Source organism: Muscardinus avellanarius (assembly GCF_963383645.1).
Source record: "Muscardinus avellanarius genome assembly, chromosome: 6".
Classification (NCBI taxonomy): Eukaryota; Metazoa; Chordata; class Mammalia; order Rodentia; family Gliridae; genus Muscardinus; species Muscardinus avellanarius.
This window is the reverse complement of record NC_137791.1, coordinates 136,162,480-136,184,981: the sequence shown is the minus strand read 5'-3', so window position 1 is coordinate 136,184,981 and position 22,502 is coordinate 136,162,480. Positions and strand designations below refer to the sequence as shown.

The window sequence follows — 22,502 nt, the reverse complement described above, 5'->3', positions numbered from 1 at the left end:
GGCTAAGAGCTGGAGAGCCCCGGCCTCCGCTAGGGCTGCCGAGGCTGCACAGAGGCGCTGGGCACCGCTGCCTACGCTGCGTGCCTAGTTTTGGCCTGAGGGCTTAAGCTCCCACAACTGCCGTGATGTTTGACAGATTCATGGAAAGCACCTTAGATACCTTTCCTTTTGTGGTTAAGCGGTCGAAACCCCAGAACAGGTCACTACAAGTCAAAGGGAGCTGCAGCTGGGGCTCTGCACCCAAAGGGGCCCTCTGCAGGCATCAGGTGTGAGAGCCACACCTGGGCTGGGCCAGAGGCATTCCCACAGGGCACCGCAGGGCATGCCAGCGCCCCTTCTTGTCCATGCCCCTCGCCTGTTCAGTCCCCTTGACCGGCCTGGAAGCAACCTCCGCACATCCTGCAGGAACGCGCTCAAGGGCGCCTCTCCTGGGCTGTGTAGCCTGCTGGGGCAACTGGGGCCACTGCCCCCACCTGACCGACGCTCCAGGGGAGATGGAGCTGGAATAGAGCTTCTCACGATTTCAGAATTCCCGCCCTCTGCAAAGCCTTCCCTCAGCAGGGGCCCAGGCCCAGCTCCCAGCGCCCGTCCCCTCTGCACCTTCAGTGTCTACCCAGCATGCAGCAGGTGCTCCATGCACCGCGGGGCCTGCAGGGAGGAGCGAGGGACACAGCCCCCAGCTCGAGAGGCGAGCTCAGGAAAGGAGCACCAATGCAAGGGGCTGGAAGGCGCCGCCCGCGGGCAGGGGTGCCGCTCTGGAAGCGCCTGGCACACTCCAGCCAGCCTGCAGATGCGGCTCCTTTGTCTTGCACCCCAGTGACAGGTGCTTCCATGAGGGAGTAAACTTGTCATAGGAGGAAAGGCGCTCGCTCCGCTGGCAGCACTGGGGAGAGACAGCTTTTGGTCTCCGGTGGACTCTGACTAGAGAGGGACTCGGCAGTAGAGACAGTCTAGTGGCGGCTGCGTGGGCCAGCCACCAGTGCTGAGACCGTGGCTCCTGCCTCCAGCCCCACGGCCGCCCACACTGTCCCCGAGCTGCGGGCCACGAGGCCTGCCGCATACGCGCCGCAGGTCAGCGCGATGGCCTTTGCCCCACTGCCTCAGTGGCGCAGGCAGCCCGGCGCAGGCCAACACCAGTGACTCGGCTCCGTACTTAACTGGTGAGCGCCTGCGGGGGCCCCGGCCTAGACTGAAACAGCTGAGGTCCCAAGGTGGCCCCATCAGACCTCCGGAAGCCACCAGCATACCGCCCACCACAGGGGTGGGCAGCCTTGAGGACCAAGAGGATGGGTGGCCCGCCCTGGGGGACAAAGGACAGCACCAAGAGACCGCTCGGCAGCACCGCGTGCTTGTGCGTGTTTGTGGGGACCACCTGTCTTCACCCTAGCCCACCCCCCACCCCTAGAGCACTGAGGTCAGGGTGCTCGAGGGACACGACCCGCCCAGGCCAAGCACAGGTGTGCAGTGGGTGGCGCTACTGGGAAGGCAGCCGCAGGCCCTGCGGGGACACCGCGCGGCGGCCAGCACGCGCTCCTGGGCAGCAGGGAGCAGTGATGTGGGCTTAACCTCCGCAGGAGGCTTGGGACAGCCCAATAGGACAGGGAGCCAGCCTTGGAAAAGCCGGCACCTGACTTCCTAAGACCACCGCAAGCGACCGTCCCGTCACCAGCCCAAGGCCCCGGATGGCCGAGATGGCAGAGAGCAGGCCAAAGCTGTGAGCCCTCAGCAGGAGGAAGGCCCAGCCTCAGGAGCAGGCGCCAGGGTCACCTTCACCCCTTCAAACACCGACTGACCTAAACAGCTGTTACGTGTTCAACACACGCTGACCATGTCAGGCTGTCTGTCCCGAGCTTGGAACTCCTGCCGGCGGAATTTACTGTAAACATCACAGTAAATTCCAGGGATAGTGTTCCAAGGAAAATGGCCACCGAGTCAGGTAAGTTCCCAAGGCCGCCCACCTGGGACTCAAACCCAGGCCCTTCAGTCCTCCCCAGTCAATGGCTGGTGGGCAAACACAGCCGACTCTGCTGGGCAGGGCCCACAGGTCTCCCGGCTTCCTGCCACGAGGGAGGAATGGCCGGCCACCACACTCAAGGGGGCATGCAAGCAGCGTGGCTACGGCGCGGGCAAACACGTTCCCGCCCCACTCCCCGGCGCGTGCCGAGGACGGGCAGGGCGCAGGCAGGGCAGAGGGGACACGGGGAAGTGGTAAAAGGAAAGACGACCGAGGCCAGAGCAGCCCCTGTGGCTGCCCTCGTCCCACTGCTCCTGGCGCACCCAAGCCAGCCAGACACCTCACATCCCAACTCAGCAGCTCAGCACATGCATCAAGAAAACCACAGGCAGGAGGGTGCCACCATGCCTGACGGAAGCGCATGGCGGGAGGCCACGCCGACCAGGCCCCTCGCAGAACACGGCCCTGAGCAAGCAGCTCGGGGCCGGGCCCACCCCTGCATCACTCACTGCGCAGGTATGACACGGACTCTTCCTAGGCCTCCTGAGCGCAGCCGTGGCAGGTGCACAGGGCCATCACAGAGGGGGGTAGGCTGGGTTTTCTTTCAACACCATATTCTTCAGAGTGAATTATTCATTGAACATTTCTAGAAATCTGGAAACTACAGAAGAACCTGGCTTTCCGGCTTCTCTGTTCCTGCGGGACAGTAAGCAGGGCTGCACGGCGGCCACGGGGATGCTCCGTACTGCAGGCCCTGCCCCACGCTCACCACATTGGTGACGTCAGCATCCCAGCACCTGTTTGCAGGTGAGCCAAGCTGTGGGGCCTGTGAAGGTCTTATAACTTAGGAAAATCTCTTTAAGAAAAAGCCTTAATTACTCCTTAGATGAGACTGTACAGCCCAAAGGGCTGGTTCCCTGACCTCTATTGGGCTGTCCCAGGCCTCCTGCGGATGTCAGTGTCCCTGCTGCACACCTGTGCCTTGGCCCTGGCGGGTCCTTTTCTCCTTAGGTATTGTTACTCTTGCCCTCCACTAACCTAACTTTCGGGATGTTACTAAAGACAAAAGAAGGTGATTTCTGGAGGATGCGAGTCCCTGCGGTGCCCTGAAGAGGCTGCGATTCAAGTGGGCAGAGTCATCGCACTGATGTCTCCTCCACCAGAACACACTGTACCAGTATTGGGAATGGCCTAGGAAGATTTGAGAAAGCTCTGATTATTAATATATTTCAAAAACTGGGTGAGGGGCAAATCTGTGCAAGGACTTGGTTTCTGTCTAAAATCAGGCAACTATTCCAATGTAAATTAACCTAGCCCAAAGCAATTAACCAGTCAATAGGAGAGAACTAGGCCTTTATCTCAAGACATCTACATGATTGGATAAGCTAGCTAAGATGGGGCAGGGTTTGACCTTGCCCCTCTTGAAAGAAGACACCTTGCCACACCTTATTGGGGGAGGTACCCTTCAGGGTTGAGGGGAGGTACCTTACAGGGACGTTCACTGCGTCAGAGTCACGCAAACAAGATGGAGGTCATGGGTATAAAAGGCCGCGTCCACGTGTAAGCCCTCTGGTGTATTCATTTCGAGTCACCCCCTCATGCCATTTTGGCATGGGGCTGTATTTCTATTTTCTGTGTTTCTATCTTTTAATAAACTTCTTTAAATCTTCAGCAACTGTCCAAGCCTTGCATATTTATTCTTAGCTTAGGACAAGAACCCGCGGTTTTCCTGGTTTTGGTCGTTTTAGCTTTTGTTATGGGTTGGGGGAAAGTGTGTCCGGGACCCTCGCAGGGGTTCCCGGGGAACAGTTTCCTCAAACCATATTCTCCCAATCCGTAACACATACCATTCCTGAGGCTAAACACGTCTGTGTCTCTAGTGCCTAGAACAGCACTCACACACAACACTCCAATGTGTGCAATGAGGGCTTTGCCAAGGAATTTTCAGAAGAGTTACACGAGGATTACTGTTGTGCGTTTAAAACAGGACGCTAAGGTCCAGAGAGGTTGGTGAGCCCTGCCCAGAGACATCCAGCCAAGCCGGGGGACTCAGGCTCCAGTGTCAGGGCCGTGGAGGACGCTCAGTGGAAGGAGGCCACCCCAGACCTCCAGGTTCCGCTGGGCACAGACTCCTCGGGAGTTTCCCCAGCTCCTCGGGGTCTGCGCGGTGAGCCCCAAAGTCCTCCTCCCCAAGCACAGTGCACACTTGGCTCCGCTGTGTAACTCAGGCGTTCCTTGGGGCTTCCTGCTCCTTCCCTCCTTTGTCCCACTACCAGGAACAGAACGGTGAGCAACTTCTAGCTCCCGTACAGCTGCCCTCAGAGCCCAGGAGCAGCCTGGCCCGGAGGCCACCGCTCCACCATCTTGAGTCGCAGTGACCTGTTACAGGTGCCTGGCTACACACCAGGCACCTCTCATCTACGTTACGGGCCCTCCCAGCCCTAGAGGAAGGACCGCACGCAGTCACTGCTCAGCAAGCAGGGAGAGGTGGAGACTACCGCGCAGACACAGCAGCGCAGGGACACTCAGAGCAGAGGACTGCTTGGACACTCAGACGCCACCCACCAGGCGCACCCGCCCGGCCTCAGAAGGGAAGGGCAGGGCTGCCTGTCCTCACATCAGCCTCCCTCTGGCTTTTCTTTGAAAATACAAGGGGAAAAGGCCTCCTGCCTCAAAGACGCCAAACAAAGCAGCCTCTGTCTGGACACCTGCTGTGTGATCCACATCCTCCCCGGAGAGGAAGCAGGAAGACACGGAGGCTTTCCGGCTGCAGTGTGGCATGGGTGAACAGGGCCCAGGCGGCCCGCAGCCGCCACCGCAGAGAGCGCCCTAGATGCTGGGGCAGCAGGGGACACCCACCCATCACCCGTCTGATGAGGCAGGCAGGTCTCATCAGAGCTCTTCATGGGAGACCCCTCCTGCTCCACTGTCTCCAGTTACAAAGAAGGAAAGGTGGGGCGGCAGCCACTGACCTGTCTGTGAACAGGAGCGCAGGGGAGAGGGCCATGGTATCTACTGTGGCCACGCCGCTCCCAGGGGCCGAGCGCAGAAGCAGTCTCTCTCCCAGGGCCCCATGCCTGGCAAGCCACGGCCACAGTCGCAGCGCAGAGACCGGGCACAGTGCTTTTCCTCCACATAGGACTGGCAGGGCGGGGCCGGACACTGGCTCCGGAGTCACGGAGGGCGGGCGGGAGGGGGCAAGGGTGGGGCGCGGCCAGGGTGCCCGTGGCTCCCATCCAGCACCCTGCCATCGGCTGTGGCAGGGCAGGTTGGCAGTCACAACACACGCTGGATCTTCGGGCCTGAGGCGGGCAACATTGAACAAAGTGCCAGCCACCAGCACCCCTGGAGAAGCAACTGGAAGCCGGGCACGTAGGCGCTGCCTGTCATCCTAGGACTTGGGAGGCTGCGACAGGAGGACACAGGTCCGTGGTCAGCCTCAACGCACTGTGAGGCCTGCACAACTTAATGAGACCCAGTTACAAAATAAAGTGGGGGGCAGGTGTAGTGCAGAGACAGAATGCCCCTGGGCACTATCCCCAGTACCACACACGCAAAGAAGGGGCAATCGCATGGGCAGTGGTCACCAACATGGACACATGCCGCAAAGCCAGTGTGAGAACCGGCGGGCTGGGGATTCTCCCCGCTCACAACTTCAACAGAAGGCCCGAGCCGACTAACATCTCCACAGTCCACAGAGGGGCCGTTCCCACAGCGGCCGGCTCCCTGGAGCGACGTCTTGGCGCCCTGAGGTAGCCCTGAGCCCTGGTGAAGCAGCCCTCCCACGCTCAGCCAGGGCCGCTGCCAGGCCCCTCCCTCACCCAGGACCCCACCGAGAGCACTGTCCCGCCGCGTGCTTCTATGTCTGCAACTGCACCAGAAACGTCCACGACGGATACCAGCAGCCGGCGGCCACGTCTGGGGAGAGGATGGTAAGGAGCAGAGGGGGCCCAACTTACTTTACACATTTCCAGACTGTGCTTTTTAATGTCAAGCCAGGCGTGGCAGCGCAGGTTTGCAATCCCAGTACTTGGGGGGCTGAGACAGGAGGACCACAGGGGGTTCATGAAGAGCCTACACATGGTGAGGCCTCTGCACTTAAGATGACCCTGTTTCAAAACAAGAAATAAAATAGGACTGGGGGTGTAGCTCAGTGGTAGAACAACACCTCTGGGTTCGATCCTCAGTACCATCAAAAAATTAATAAAATGTCAAACAAGCACTTATTACTTTCATAATTAAAAAAACAAAACTGAAGATAATCAAGGAGCCAGGTGTGGTGGCACATGCCTGTACTCGCAGTATTTGGGAGGCTAAGACAAGAAGATCGCAGGTCTGAGGCCGGCCTCAGCAACTTGGACACACTCAGTAAAATAAGAAGACCCTGTTTCAAAGCAAAATATAAAAAGGGCTGGGGTGCAGCTTGGAGGTAGAATGCTCCCTGTACCTGGGAGGCTGAGACAGGAGGATCACAGGTTCGAGGCCGTTTCAAAATAAAATAGGACTGAGGATCTAGGTCAGAGTAGAATGCCCCTGCCTTCAATCTCTAATACACGCGTATTAGAGGAAGGGAGGGAGGGAGGGAAAAAGACATACAGCCATCAATAGATATCAAAAGATCATTTGATGAAACACAAAATAGTCATGTGTGTATGTAGGGGGTGTCGGGGATTGAACCCAGGGTCATTCTACCAACAAGCTACACGCCCAGACTTATTTCATTTTTTGTTTTGAAATAAGGTCTCACTAGGTTTCTCCCTACAGTGCTGAGGCTGGCCTCCAACCTGCGGTCCTCCTGTCTCAGCCTCCCAAGTACTGGGATGAGAGGTGTGTGCCTGCACGTGACTAATAGTTGTGAACTTTTAGAAACCTTAAAACTAGAAATAAAATGTAAGTTCCTAACTCTGATAAAAGGTATCTAATAGAAAAAGAGGTGGCTGATGAAAGGTATCCCGCGGCCAACGCCACACGGTACGTTCTCTCTCCCAGGGACCAGCACCACCTGAGCACAGCAGACACCACGCGTGAGGCAGGAAACCCAAGGGAAGGGCTGGAAGCCGCTCGCTCACAGCCAACATGGCTTCTACAGAGACGTCCAGAAGAAACTCCAGAGGCACGGTTAGAATTAACAGCTGGCTCGCAAGACCACGGGATTCAGACTTGTACGTAAAACAGCTGCTCTGTCAACAAACACGACCCCAGGAGTCAGGCCACATTTCTTGACATCTGTAAAACCACCAAAAGTAGTACCGTTAAATCTTAAAATACATACACATTTTTTTGGGTGGTACTTGGGACTGAACCCAGGAGCATTCGACCTCTGAGCTACGCTCCCAATCATACATGCATATATATAGATACACACATATATATACAGATATTTGGAAACAGGGTCTCACTAAGTTGTTGATACCCTCAGTAAGTTCGAACCTGCGATCCTCCTGCCTCCGCCTCCCAAGTACTGGAATTACAGGCACGCACCACCATGCACAGCTGGGAATAAATTCAATGAGAGAAACGTAAGCACTTTATATTTTAAAATAAACTATAAAACACTGTGGGAAAATGAAAAGAACCTAAATTAGCGGAGGAACATACCATAACTAAAGATAAAAATTCTTCACCTCGTACCAACTAATCTATAAAAATCACCCAAATCCCAAAGAAAACCCCAGCAAAAAGAAAAAAAAAAATTTTGATAGGACCTGCCAAACTGTCCGTAAACGTCACACGGAGGTGAAGAGAGCCGAGAACGACCCCAGCAAGCCGGCCCGGCGCACGGCCAGGCGTCAGGGCCGCCCACAGCCGAGCGAGGCGAGGGCGGCCGGGGAGACGAGACGGCGGCCAGCGGGGCGCAGCCTCGCCACACGCGGCTCCTTCACCGGCACGTTTACGTCCAGCCAGGCCCTGACAGTCATGGCACTGACCACGCTTAAGGAGGACACAAAAAAGAACCCACAGCAAGAGGAACAGACTTATTAACAAGATTCATCACAGCTGAGAAATTCTGATGCCCGAGGCCCTGGGTTCAAGAAGAGAAGAAAAATTGTGTTCATTCAGGAAACAAAGCAAAGCTGGGCACGGTGGCACAGGCTTGTGATCCTAGCCACTTGGAACGCTGAGGCAGGAGAGTCTCAAGAGCAGCCCGGGCAACTTCAGAGGCCCTGCCCCGAAACAGAGGCCGGGGCGGAGCTCAGCCGTACAGCGCCCGGGCTCAACCCCACAGCCCCCACACACGCACAGGTACCTGAAAGGGTACACCACATCATTCCTCATCAGGGAAATGGAAATAAGACCTAAATACCCCAGCCTGTCTACAAGGCTGCAGAGAGGAAAACGCACCAACGCTGTGGGCCCACGTAGCCCCGGCTGCTGGAGCGTGGGCCAGAGCGGCCAGGCACTGGACGGCCCCCGCAGCGCCCGCCGACACCCTCAGCGGCCCTGCCCAGGTGAGTGCAGGTGTGCCAAAGCCCTTGCCCCTCAATGTCCACAAACACACGCCCATGCCCCACCCCAGGGGCACACAGAGTACAGAAAAGCCAGATCTGGGAGGGACGCCATTCATCTCAAGTCCAGAGCAGGCGAAATCGACGCTTGGGGATGTGGCAGCACGGCAGCCACCAGTGCCAAGGAGGCTTCCCAAGGCTGGGAACAGTGTCCTCTAAGTGGAGCTGCCGGGCACCTCGCTGACCTTCAACCCTGAAGGCTCCCTGGCCTCCTCACAGCCGGCCAGGCCAGCTGCCCTCCCGCACGGCCCTCCCGGCCCCAGGCTGCCAGAGCACGTCCACAGTCATCTCAGAGCTGGGGCGGTGCCCTTCACTCACACACCTCCTCCTGCCACATTCTGGGGACAGAGTGCGCCCCACTACTAGGTCTTTGTACCCCCAAGGCCTGGCACAAAACCTGTTCAACAGCACTGCATTAACCTTTACCAGTAACTCATTAACTAACCCTGAGACGACTCTACCCACGTCTCCACCAATCAGTGCGTAACTGTCCACACTGCCCAGAGGCTGCTGACTCCTCCCAGCCCTCTCCAAAGGGCAGGCACGGGAGGGCAGCCGGAGGGACCCCAGCTGACACCAGCCTCGGTTTGCACAAGGGGAGAGAAAAGGCAGGGTGAAGACGCTACCTTACTGGGGAAGAAAAACACTAATTTATTCTTAACCGCCAACGAAATACTTCTAAGAGAAGAGGAAGAGCTGCTAGTTTACAGTCTGTAAGCATCATCCAACCCGTCACGAGCAGTCAGGAATCTCAACTTTATTTTTTAGGTACTGGAGACTGAACCCAAAGCACTCTGACCCCCCTGAGCTGCACCCCCAGAAGTCTCGCTAAGTTGCTGAAGCCGGCCTTGCACGTGAGAGCCTCCTGTCTCAGCCTTCAAGTACTAGTTTACAGGCTGCATCACTCCACCCCGATCAGACCTCAGCCTTTCAGGGAAGAGGTGAAATTGTGTACGTTCCTCAATACCAGACACCTTAGGAGTCAGATCCAACCACAGACAGGCAGAGCGCACCTGGGGTTTAAACTGTGAAGCTGGGAATGACGGCTCATACCTGTAATCCCACTACGCAGGTGGCTGACACAGGAGGGGGTAGGTTGGAGGCCAGTCTTAACAAAATAAAAGATAAAAAGGGCTGGGGGTATAGCTCAGACATAATAATGTCCATGAGTTTGCTCTCCATTACCTAAAAATATAAACAAACGAGCTGGGCGTGGTGGCACACATCTGTAATTCCAATACTTAGGAGGCTAATTCAGGAATATCGCAAGTTCAAGGCCAACCTCAGCAACTCAGTAAGGCCCTCATCAATTCAGTGAGACCCTGTTTCAAAATAAAAATTAAAATAGGGCTGGGGTGTATGTCAGGTAGAATGCCCCTGGGTCCATCCCCAGCACTACAACTAAGCAAACCAACCTCAGCAGAACAGGCTGAAATCCCAGCATCGGCAGCCGCCGGCCTGGGCAGCAGGGCGCCCCAGCCTCGGCTTCCTCCCTGCGGACACCACGTGCCCCCCAGGGCTCATGCCAGGTGCTCATTAATTAATAACACAAAGGGTAGCGTACTAGTTATATAAGGCTGAGCAGGTCATCTAATTCTCACTATATTCACACATGCTACTTCTTCACTCAACTAGTGCTGAGAATCAACCCACACTACCAGCGCCGGGAACACAGTCACCGACCCGGAAAGGCAGGTCCCGGTCCTTAAGGGCTGAGGCGTGTGAATTGCCGGAGGTTGTATAATCGCCCCACAGATGAGGAAATGCAGACAGGAGCTCACCTATGGTCACGGTCACACAGCAAGTGGAAAGCCGGGGCGGACTTAGTTCTGAATGTCAAGTCCACACTTCCTGGGTGGGTCTCACTTCTGGCTGTGAGCCAGTCACCCAGGGAGTGCGCAAAGGTCCTGACACCCACGTCTCACCCAAGCCGCCAAGCCCGACCTCCATGCTGCCTGGACACTCATCTCCTGAAGCTTCCCAAGCAATCTTAGTGTGCAGCTCAGGCTGAGAACTCTGCCCCTTAAACAGTGAATGTTTGCCTTCACCAGCTTGTGTGTGTGTGTGGGGGGGGGGGTGTACTGGGGGAGGAACCCAGAGGCTTTCTACCTCCAGGCTATACTCCCAGACCTATTTTATATTTTATTTGGAAACAGGGTCTCACTAAGTTGCCGAGAGCCTCACTAAGTAGCTGAGGCTGGCTTCGAACCTGTGCGATCTTCCTGTCACAGCCTCCCAAGGGCGGGGATTACAAGTGTCCATGACCACACCCGGCCTTTCACCAGCTTCTTATTTCTTTAATCTCTATGAGCTTAAAACAACGCCTTCCCTGGAGTCTCCATGAACAGTAAGTTATTATCGTTTAAACTCTGCTTTAAGCTACACCAACATTTCTACTCACTGAAGCAAAGTCAAATTGCCAATACCTGCCTTATGATATAAGCCTTTCTGGTATCTTCATGTTTCCTGACCTAGGAGGGAGCCTCCGAGGCCCAGTGCTGTGCACCTCCTCCATGCCAGCAATCCCTATCACATCCCAACCTGGCAGGCCCCCATCTGCTCTCACATGGAGATGCCGGGCACAGGCGCCCCTGCCTATGAGGATTAAAGAGACCACTGACGCCGCTCCAGGACATGGGCCACGCTGCGCATGGCCAGAACCAAGCCAACGCTCTGCTGTGCTTCTGGGCCAATCAAGAACAGCCGAAGTGGTGGGGACCCAGGCCCAGACCAAGCCAGGCCACGGAGCTGGAGAGCAGAGCGCCCTGGGGCAGGCTCCTTCTGCCCTGGGGGGCTTCCACCAGGCCTCAGCTGTGCTGGGTCTGCAGAACCTTGCGGCCAGGAGTGCACAAGGGCAGAGGCAGGGGCATGTGAGCCAACACTGTGCCCAGCCAGTCCTGAGAGCAAGAAGGCCGAGCACTCCCCAGCCTGGACTCACAGCAGCCAGAGGCTAGGGCCACGGTGAGCCCAAGATCACCCCCGCTCTAGAGGGGGCTGAGGGCTCGCTACCACTGAGCCCCTGCCCAGGGCGGTGGTGCCACAGCCTGAGGAGATGTGGGTCAGGGCCAGTGGTCATCAATCAGCAAGCACTGCAGGGAGTCTGTCACGAGGCCATCATCTGCAACATACAAAGCTGCTGAGGTACTCAGGTACTAGTAAGGAGAAAACCAGGGCCATCTTCCCGGAGCTGGACAAGTAAATGAGTCACAGGATGGAACACGGCAAAGCCATCTTCAAGTGTGTGCAGTGTTAACTAGGTGAGGAAATGTGTCCTGCTGTGGAAACAGCCCCAACTGTTACATGTTCAAAGCCATAAAAAGTCTGTAAGGAGTAAGATAAGCAGAAACGCTTAGGTATAAAAGTGGAGAGAATCAAGAGTAACGGCAAACTTTTCCTCATATTTTTAAACAAAAAGAAGCTTTAAGAAGATGTATTTAAGGTTCTCAGTGATAAGTCGGGTCCCTCCCCTCCCCTCCCCCATGTGATCGCAGCGGGAACAGGAGGCAGAACCCCAGAAGCCAGACGCGGAGCTATCACAAGACTACAGATGTCACGAGAGAATCAGCATGCCTGTAAAACAGCGGTGCCTCCGATCCACCACGTGACTCAGCCAGCCAATCAGGAGTATGCGCAACTCTCCAGACGCGTGGCCCATGGTCCCTTCCCCCGCGGTCAGCTGACTCCCCAGAGGGTGCCGGGTTGGGTCTGAATAGAGCGGCGGTCTCTGATAACCCGGATGGTGTTTCTACCTACCTCCTAAACTCCCTGACTCTACTTTCAACCTTTCATCTGGTGCCGGCCCCAGGAGGATTTTGGTTTATTTTCCCCTTTATTTTTTTTCTCTCATTTCGAGCCCCGGACTCTCCAACCCGCCAGCAGCTCAACTGCCGACACTTGGCTCAGTCACGGCTCTGCCCACCATCGCCATCACCATCACCGTCCACTGCCGCCACTGCTTGCAGGTTCTGTGCGGCCGCTGCAGGCTCTTCTGGCTGCCAGGCCACCAGTTCCACAGTCACCCGCGCCAGGCTTGATTTGCAGGCGTGGCTCCCCTCGCTGCCGCCACTCCATTCCGCCCGCCCCGAGCCAGCCTCGCTGGGTGGTGCGCCCTGTGCCCTGGCCTCAGCATCTGCCGTGCGCCTGGTAGCCATTTTGTTTCCATGCCATGGGCCCGGCAAGCCATGCTGCCCACGCACCACCATTTGATTTTATCTGTGTGCCAGCGCCACCCACACCAGGCACAGGCACCACACACCCCGGCTCCACTGCGCCCCCAGCAGCTTCTCAGCACTCTGCCACAGCCGGTGCTGGCCGGCAGCACTTCACTCCAGTAAGCTTCCTCCCTTCCCTTGGCCAGCGGGCCCCGGCTTCTTGCCTCTCCGGACTTGGGTCGTCCCTTTCTGCTGGTCCACTGGGACCCCAAAATCCAAGTGGGGACCCACTGTCCCCCAGTCCACTGGAACCACCCTCCGGATGACCAGGTCATCCTCTAGTTTTGAGAAGGGATGGAGACGTCCTTCCCCATCTCTTAACCTCCATTTCCAAACAACCTACCAGGAAAATGGGGACGCCTGTTTCCTGTTCTTCATTTTCACCCGCGAACCAATTATGGGAAGTCGAACCTCCAAACTAGCGGAGGACGCATGCCCTGAGCACCTGTCTGCCTTGATACGAGCTGGGTAATGGGTTGCGGTGTCCCAAGAACAGTTAGCAACTTTGTAAGCGGTCTGGTAAATGGTCAGAAGTCTTTATGTCCAGGGTTTTTTTTCCTGCATTCTGGCCCTCCATATGCTCTCCCCCGTCAGCTCCCATTTTCCCGTCAGCAGCCATTTTGTGATGGCGGGTAGTTGCTACCTGGTGACGTCACAGTCGCCATTTGGTTGCCATCTTGTGATGGTCACACAGTCATGGCCTTGTGACGTTACGCAGTCTCCATCTTGGCCTGCACCAGCCTGTAATTTGCTGAGTCACAGGCACAGTTGCCATTTTGTGGCGACACGTGGACGCCAGCATCTGACCCGGCTGGCTTGCAGGCACCGCTTTCTGAGGATCCTGATCCACAGGTTCCCTCCTCACCGCCCGATCACCATCCTATCCCAGGACAGCCTTCCACTCTAACCCGCTCTGTTCCCCCTGCCTTTCTCCCTTAAGGAACTAACTCAGGAGGCTTTTCGAAAAAATTAAGAAAGGCTGAGGACGGTCCTCAAACCCCAATCCTAGATTTGGTTAACATGCATTTAAAGTTTTAATTCCAGAAAGGAACAGGCGGAGATGGAGTGTACACTCCGACTTCACCAAAAGGCAGATCCCTGATAGCTGATCTGCGGCCAGCAGAGGAGGCTCAGCCCTTGGGGTGACGAACGCCACCTAGGGGTGGAAGACAGCAATGACAACCACCTCCAGGAGCCTGTTTTCAATGTGGATTAAATGGGCACTGGGCACGTAGTTGCCCTCAACCGCGTGCACCAACCAGACCGTGCCCAGCGTGTGGCCAGGAAGGACACTGGAAAAGCGAGTGCCCTTAAAAAAGCGGTGAGCCCCAGGTGCTTCAACACAGGGGGACCACCTTTCCAGACCAGGCCCCACCGCTGGCCCTGCTCGGCCTGGCCGAAGACTGATGGCTCCTGGATCCCTCAACCTCCACCCTCCTTGCCAGCCCAGGGTAGCTCTCCAGGTAGCAGGCAAGCCAGTCTCCTTTCTGGTTGCCTGCTCAGTCCTTCCGTCCTTTCAGGTTCTAGGTTTTCCTTTTCTGATCTCGACACGGGGGATGGATAGCAAGCTCTCCTGCTCACGCACTACAGGCCTTCTTTTACAGGACAAAATTGCTCTGCCTGAAGCTCAGGCCAAGTCTAAAATGGGCCCTGCTACAACAGCCTCATGACACATTCTCTTGCACAATGTTGGGACCCACTAAGCTTCATTTTTCTCGGCATAATTCTCTTTAATGTTTTTGTTTCAGCAGGTCCACTTGTCTACATAGTATGGTGCTCTCTCTTTCTCCGGATGCCAGACAGCCATAAGTATTAAACTCTCTAATATCTGTTACTGATGCTCCTGACCCAATAGCATATTTTCCATTTGAACAGACTGACCCAAACCCACTCACTGCTGAAAAGAATGGTGTGTGTCTCTCTCAGGGAAAATGCTGTTATTAACGATTCTGGTCTAATGAAGAAAAACTACTAAAAGGGTGGTGTATGTCTTTCTCAGGAAAAATGCTACTATATATTAATAAATCCAGTGACAATCTACCTCCTATCTTGAAGAGCTCCAAGGGCCAGCAGCGGCTGGGCTCCTCCCTTCCAGGCAAGGACCGATAGCTGATGGGCTCCTGCCTTTCCCAGGACCCGCTCTCACGATTTGCCTTTTAATAGTTTCTCGTCTGTTAAAGTCTCTTTGAACACACATTACCAAGCTGTCCAGGGTAACCTCCGACTCCTGCTGCAGCCATACTCCCACCTGCCCACTTCTGGAGGACCTGACCTCTCCTGACCAAGGGACCCCCTACGATGCCCCCTGACAGCAGAAAGTAGCTTAAGACTCGGTCTCCGCCCATTATCACCAAAAGACCGGGATGATAAGTCGGGTCCCTCCCTTCTCCCATATGATCTCACAGCAGGAACAGGAGGCAGAACCCCAGAAGCCAGAAGTGGAGATATCGTGAGACTTCGGGTGCCACAAGACATACTTGAGATTGCAAGACTACAGACGCCGCAAGCGAATCGCATGCCTATAAAACATCTGTGCCTCCGATCCACCACGTGTCTCAGCTGGCCAATCAGAACTATGAGCAACTCTCCAGACCCGTGGCCTGTTGGTCCCTTCCCCCACGGCCAGCTGACTCCCCGGAGGGTGCCGGGTTGGGTCCGAATAAAGCAGTGGTCTCTGATAACCCAGTTGGTGTTTTTACCTCCCTCCTAAACTCCCTAAGTCTATTTTCATCCTTTCACTCAGTAGAATGAGGCTGTTGGACAGAGATCAGCCAAGCACCACCACGCAGTGGAAAATCTGGCAGAGACATGGGCCGACAGCCCAACATCCAGGGCTACCAGTAGCCAGAACGGCAACACGACTCAAAAGGAAAACCCGTGGACTTGAAGAGGCCAACACTAGGGCTCTCTGCCACTTGGTCTGGATTTATGCCCTACCCTCACTCACTGAAGCTTATTTACTGGGCAACAGAACAGCCAGACACAGGCCAACCGTAGGCAGCTTCACGGCCACGGGTCAGGAGAGTGGCCAGGGCTGCCCGAAGGACTTCCAGGCACTGAGTGACCCCGCAAGGGCTCCGTGAGGGGTTGGGGAGGCCAGAGATGGCTTCCGATGGCTTCCGAGGAGGGACTGTCGAATCTCGACGGTAAGGGACAAACAGTAGCATGTCCAGAGCCGCAGCAGACGAGGCCAGTCAAAGCCGAGACCACAGCAGCGAGCACAGACGAGCCGAAGACAGGAGACGCGGGAAGAGATGCTCCAGGATGCTCCTGACGCCACACCAGGGAGCCGGGACCCTTGTTGCTGCCTGGACAAGTAACTACCTGGCAAGAACTCACAGGTAAGAACTACCTTCAAGACAGGACAAGGATACTTGTATCCCCAACTAATCAGCTGCGGGCATTTAATTCTCGGGAGATGGGAGGGGCCGAAGGTAAAGAAAGCACGCGTGGCCAGGGCTATTCTCCAAACCACCTCCTCACTGACCTCAACTCCCTCGTAAGTTCCAGGCAGTTACCCCTAGGTGGAGTGGTGTGGCCTCGCCCAAGAAAGCGCCCACATTATCCCTGCACATGCTCTTGGCTGGAAAGAACCTGGCAGAGCTCCAGCCAGAGTGAACGTCCTTCACACAGACTGCTGTAGCGCCAGGGTCCCCCAGCTCAAGACAGACCCAGGTGCCTGCCCGTGAATTGTGACCACCGCTCTATTTCTTCTGCTTTAAAAATAACCTCTAAGAGATGGAAATCTGTGGGTTCGAGGGCAAACTCAAGGTGGGCAAGCAACCAGGTGCCAGGGCAAGGGCTGATGGGATATGCTTCCTCAACCTCGGCCTCAACTGCCCCTGGCCTCCAGCCTGGCTCCTTCCGCCTGTCCAGCCACGAATAGGTTAATCACCCTCTTGTCCCACCAACCATGCCCCCACTGCCGCAAGGAAATGTGCTTGACACCCAGATTTGAAGCCTAAACAGAAATGAGAACTTAGATCCAGCTCTTCCTTTTCAAACACCTGCAACACGTACGGTTCCCTCTAACACTGTACACACAGCATGGATTCTAAAAGCCTCTTGCTGGAATCAAAGGGAAATTAACAGGAAAACGGAGGGACCCAAATGGCCATTACACAAGTCTGATGGCTCAGCACTCCCCATATATAGAACCTCACAGGAACCCCACAATAAACCACAACTGTCCACAAAGGATCAGCACAGCTGGAAATGAAATCACTCTGGTTACAAACCCAGCTCACTCGACATCAACAGGAACTGATTTGTGTGGCAATCCAGCAAGACTCGTGCCATTCAGAAGGTTCAAAGGGCATGAGAGAATTCAGGTTGGCTACGCTGAGCTTCTCGTGTCTAAGAACAAAGGGACCATGTGAACAGTTTTAAATAAAGTAAACACTACCCAATGTAGAAAGCGAGATAAGGCAGTTTTAATTATCCATCTACTATTCAGCAACAGTTGCAAAGCAGAACAGATTTCTCCAGCCTTCTGGTAAAAGGAAGTAGTCAACTTCTGGGCAGAAGACAGCCGGAAGCAGAACTGCTTTGCGGGAAGGGCCTGACTACCGCTCACCCCCCCAACCCCACACACTCTCATGATCCACAAAGTTCCCTGAACTTTGTACTGAATCTGCAGCCCAGGCTGACCACCAGCTCACCTCCCACAGAACAGAGGTGGGCAACCAGCTACCTACCCAAACACACAGACCTGGGATTCCCACGAAGCCTGGACACTCTTTCCTGAGAGTGTCAACATTGTGAGGTTTTCCATCAACACAGGCAGGCGAATGCATCCTGCAAGGAACAGACCCAGCCTCTTCCCCTCCCCTCCAAAGCTAGCTGTGGGGTTTCTAAGGACATCAACAACACATTGCTGAAGCACTGGGGAGGCTTGTGCTGGTCCACAGGTGCCGTCAGAACCCCGCTGGCTACTGCGCAGAAAGGCATTTGTGAATGTCACCAACTCTACAGCCAAAGAGCCCTCTGCCCCAACCAGGGCCACAGGAATTGGGATGTGAGCACCATGGGAAGTGGCTTGCCTCAGGCAGAGGCAAGGCTCCTAGCCCACCCAGGGAAGGAAAGAGAGGGTCAAACCCCTCTGGGATACAGAACACACACCCCGACCACAGAAACACCAGCCAGAGCCCTGCGCTGAACCCGGCCATCCGCAGCAAGGTGCGCTCTCTGGCGCCGGCCCTCAGGACTGACGGCATCCTCTGCTGCTCGGTCTTCCCTTTCTGCTGCTCATCTCTTGAGCAAGCCAGCGCTCGCCGGCATTCACCATCCAGCCCCTCCCGCGGTAAGCAGGGATGGAGCCCCAGTGCCGCCCACTGACAGCGCCCAGCGCTTGGTACATGGTGCTTCGTATAGATGTTTAAGAGAGAAGGAAACCAAGGTTCTGGAAGATAAGGCCACTTGTCCAGCCGTCCAGCCAGGAAGGCAGAGCAGACACTCCCACCTTTGGAACCACAAGTGCACCCTTTGAGTCCCCAGCCAGGTCTCCATCCCTATCTCAGAAGGGGCACCAGATGCTTCCAGGCACATCTGAGAGTTCTAGGCCCCTCCACCTCCCGCAGCCCCCTTGGCTATTTTAACACGCACTCGAGCTCACAGGAACCATCAAACCTTGAGGCCCTCAAGGAGAGCTCCACTCCTCCAGCACAAGTCCCAGCTCAAGAGAGAGCAGTCAACAGGGGCCTCCGGGCAGTGCCCCCAGCACTCAGCCTCGGGCCCTGGCCCTGCCCTGGCCCCGTGGATAGTTTTTCTGCAGGCTTCTCTTAAACTCATATACTTCACTGTAAAGTGCTTGTTAAACAACCACAGTGTAAGGATTTTACACATCAAAGGGCCAGTAAAAGTTAAAAATACAGTCATGAGTAGCACATGGTGGCACCCACCTGTAATCCTGTACTTGAGAGGCTGAGACAGGAAGAGCTCAGATTGGAGGCCAGCTTCAGTAACTTAGCAAGACACTGTTCAAACGGTTAAAAGAGCCGGGCGTGGTGGCACAGGCTTGTAATCCCCACGCTTGGGTGGCAGACAGGAGGACCGCGCAGGCTCGAAGCCAGCCGCGCAAGCCTCGCTGGCTTAGGAGACCCTGTTTCCAAATAAAAAAGTACAGAAGTATAAAACAGGTCTGGGAGTGTAGCCTGGGGGTAGAAGGGCTTCCAGGAACCCCGGTACCACCAAAAAAAAAAAAAGGTTTAAAAGTGCTGGGTTGCGTGGTGGCCCATGCTTGTAATCCCAGCATTTGGGATGCTGAGACAGAAGGATTGTAATGGTTGAGAGATGTTGACGTGGGTTCTTAGCTAGTTTAGAAAAAACAGCCAGAACTATATTGCTGCGAGCTTAAGCATTTTTTTATTATTACAAAGGCAGAACGAAGGGACAGAACCAAGCTCTGCGTTAGAGAGACGCAGCGGAGCGCCCTGAAGGGAGGACACCGGCGTTCTCAACACGGCAGTGTGTGGAGGATTCATTCTCTCCTCCCCGCCCTGCTTGGCCAACAGTCTTCCCACCTCCCCCTGGCCAAGGCAGCCAGGCCCGCCAAGGACCTCCCTGCTGCTAGGGAGCAAATCTTGTTAGATCTGTGTGTCACGGGGTGAACAAGGTCAGGGGGCACGTGGTATGTGCCCGCTCTGGAGAGGGCCTGGACCATCCACCCGCGTCCTTGGGGAGTTTCCAGCCTTTTCTATCTCTACCTGCTAGATGTGATTTACTATGTAAACTTGCCTTTAAAGTATGGAGACTTCGGGCTATAACTCTTTTGCGTGTCTGGTAATTAATATAGGGTTCTCATAACCTTAATTTCAACTACTGTGAGAATTTAGTGATTCCATGGTTAGCTGGGCTAAAAGCCAACTTTTAGCTGACCGAGGTCAATATTGGCCGCAGCTCTTGGCTGACAGCTTAGGAGCCAAGAAAAGGATTTTATTGTTTTGCCAAAGTATGAAAGCTTATTCTTATTACTAATTAATACAGCTCTTACTAACAATCAATACAGGCTTAATCCCCATCAGGATCACAGGTTCACGGCCAGGATCAGCTACTTAGTGAGCCCCTTCACAACTTAGTGAGACCCTGTCTCAAAATAAAGAATAAAAAATGGAGCTGGGGGTGTAGCTGGTTCAACATCCAATTCTGAAGAAAAAAAAAGTGCTGGGGGTATAGCGCAGGGGTAGGATGTCCCAGAGCTCAGTATCAAATAAACAAATAAATAAAAATAAAGTCACTTGTTATCCTCCAGAATAGCGCTAAAACAGAACTTCCCACGAAGCCGGAAGTGTACAGATCTGATCTGATCAATACACAGCCATAGCTACCTGAGTATGGCCACTGTGACTGAGAAATGGAACTTTCTGCTAGGCGTGGTGGTGCAAGCTTGTAATCCCAGCATTCAGGAGGCAGAGACGGGAGGATTGCAGCTTCTGAACGGCCTCAGCTACTTAGTGAAGCCTATTTGCAACTCAATGAGATCCTGTTTTAAAAAACAAAAGAGACTAAAAAATAGAACCAGGGGTGTAGCTCAGAGGTAGATTGCCCTTGGGTTCCATCCCCAGTACTGTACTGCAAAGAAAGAAAGAAAGAAAGAAAGAATGAAAGAAAGAAAGAAAGAAAGAAAGAGACAGAGAAAGAAAGAAAGAAAGAAGGAAAAGAAAAGAACTTTCTGTTTTATGAAACTTGGTTTAAATTTAAACAGTTACAGCCAGTGGTCAGCACATTAGACAGCACAATGCTAGACTCTAGGCTAAGCGCCGCATGCCCAGACAGAAGAGTCTAGAGCTGAGAGGTGGTGGGAAAGGAGCTCAGCAGGGTCCTGAGCAGGCAGGCAGGCAGGCCAGCCACAGAGACCAGGCAAGTAGGACTTCAGAGCCTGGGTTCCTGCTGTGTCCTTGGCAGGACACGAGTCCATCTTGCCCTATTCAGATCTTTACCCCAACGTCACCTGCTCATTAGGCCCTCCCGCCACCCTGCTCAACGTGGAGCTGCTGGGCTCTCCACCACCCACCCAGCACACTGAGACCTGCCCCTCTCCAGGCCCTGCAGCCTGGCTCCTCGGCGCTCTTGGCAGCGGGCCCGGGTACGCAGCGCGTGTGGGAGGCGGGCACTGGCCTCCATCCCAGAGCTGGGTCTTTGGGTGGACGCTCTCTGAGCAAGTGGAAGACATCGAATTCAGATCTTTGCTTGCAGGCACTTAGTGAGCTCTGCACGGGCAGCACAGGTGGCCAGAGGCCATCCCTCCAGGCGCCAGCCGGGGGCCCAGTGGGAAGCTGCTGCTCGGTGGCGCCTGCAGGAGCTGGGAGCTGCAGGCCCAAGCGCCACGGGGCGCCTCGGCCACCTGTGGATCTCGTGGACTCTCCTGTCTTAGAGCGCACGGGGCAGCGAGGCCAGGCCTACTGGAGGGCAGTGGGCACTGTGAGCAGAGAGGAGAGTCAGGACGGCTGTCCCTGCTGGATGGCATGAAGAAGGCAGGGCCAGCCTCCCTCAAGTGCAGAAGCTGTGTGCGAGGGAGGGTACCAGGAGCAGGCCGAGGCGCCCGCCGCCGCAGTGGCAACTGTCTGCGCGTGGGCCTCCTCGTGCTTCTGTGGCCTTCGCAGGCACCACTCCAGGTGGACCGGGCGGCCAGGATGGCAGCCGTTGCTCGTTGTGCAGGCCCACGCCGTCCTGGTGGGCCCCTGCCAGGACGGACACTATGTGGGGCGCTGTTGTAGAGGAAGTTCCCACAGACCCAGACGGCAGGACACTGGGCACGCGGGAGAGTGGCAGCGCCACAGCACCTGAGCAGCCGCAAAGACACACACGAGCATGCCCAGCGCCGTCCCTGCGCCCCACCCGTGGGAGCAGGGCTCCACCAGACAGACACGGAGGCCCAAGCTGGTCCCCACGCCAAGGCTGCAGAAGGCAGGAGGCTGCCACTGTACAGACTCAGGGTGCAGCCTCCTCAGAGAATCACGAAGGCTGTCCTAGAGAGGGACGCTGGCCAGGATGGCACCCACTGTGGGGCAGGGGACACAGGAACATGGGCAGGGGCAGTCAGCTGGCAGTGAGGGTGGAGGCCAGAGGTCCAGAGGCTGGGAAGGAGGAGGAAACAGCAGCTCACGCCCTGGTGACGCACCCGTTCTCCCTGGAAGCTTCCTCTCAGCAGGTGCTTCCCCTCTGGCTGGCCCAGCCGGCCTTCTGCAGAGGACCACATCCAGTTACGTCCACCTTAGTGCCCCGGTGAGCACTACTGGCCCCTGCAGCTCCTCAGCACCAGGGCCCCCAGGGGCCCCCACTCAAGGCTATTCCCCACGGCTCTCCCAGCCCAACACGGACACTCTGCACCCCACACCAGTGGATCCCCGAGGCTGGGGTGCTGCTCACAAAGGACATTCACTTGTACCACAGGAAGATGTCTCTTGGCAAGGCCCAGGACAGCATGTGGCCTTACCCCAGCCCTTAGCGGGGGCAGGAAAGGAAACACAGCTGGAACCACAGTCAGTGGAGCAGAGGGGCTCGCCCCAAGTCCACCAGCCACCAGCTCCACAGAGGCAGACACCCAGCAGACCCGAGGCTTCCTCCAGCCTCCTGCCCCCCTCCGTTGCCCCTCACTACTCCCTACCCAGCACAAAGGCCAGGTAGGGAGTACCCCTTGCCGCTTTCCTCCTGGCGTCCACAGAGGAGCCAGGACAGGAAGGGCCGTTGGGGGCTGATCCCTGCAGGGGAACAGCCCGCAGGAAGCCCCCAGGACCTCCCCCCGAAGCCGCCAGCCAGTGGGTGTTTTTCCCCTCTGGGGACACAACTAAGTCCTTTGGTCTGGGCCTGATCAAGGCAGAGTCTCACTGTGTT

General features: G+C 55.8%; 1 protein-coding gene across 2 annotated transcripts in view; it reads right to left on the bottom strand.

Moving 5' to 3' along the window:
- Window positions 1–22,502, bottom strand: part of TBC1D14 (TBC1 domain family member 14) — a gene marked incomplete at both ends in the record, with an annotated part of 102,819 nt that overhangs the window by 59,367 nt on the left and 20,950 nt on the right. Inside the window, one exon of one of the 2 annotated variants that reach the window (XM_080697784.1) lies at window positions 4,927–4,961. The exons of the other annotated variant lie outside the window; for it this stretch is intronic. Coding sequence (XP_080553910.1) covers window positions 4,927–4,961 — 35 coding nt within the window. Of the gene's footprint in view, window positions 1–4,926; window positions 4,962–22,502 lie in introns of those variants that run through there. 2 annotated transcript variants of the gene reach the window in all.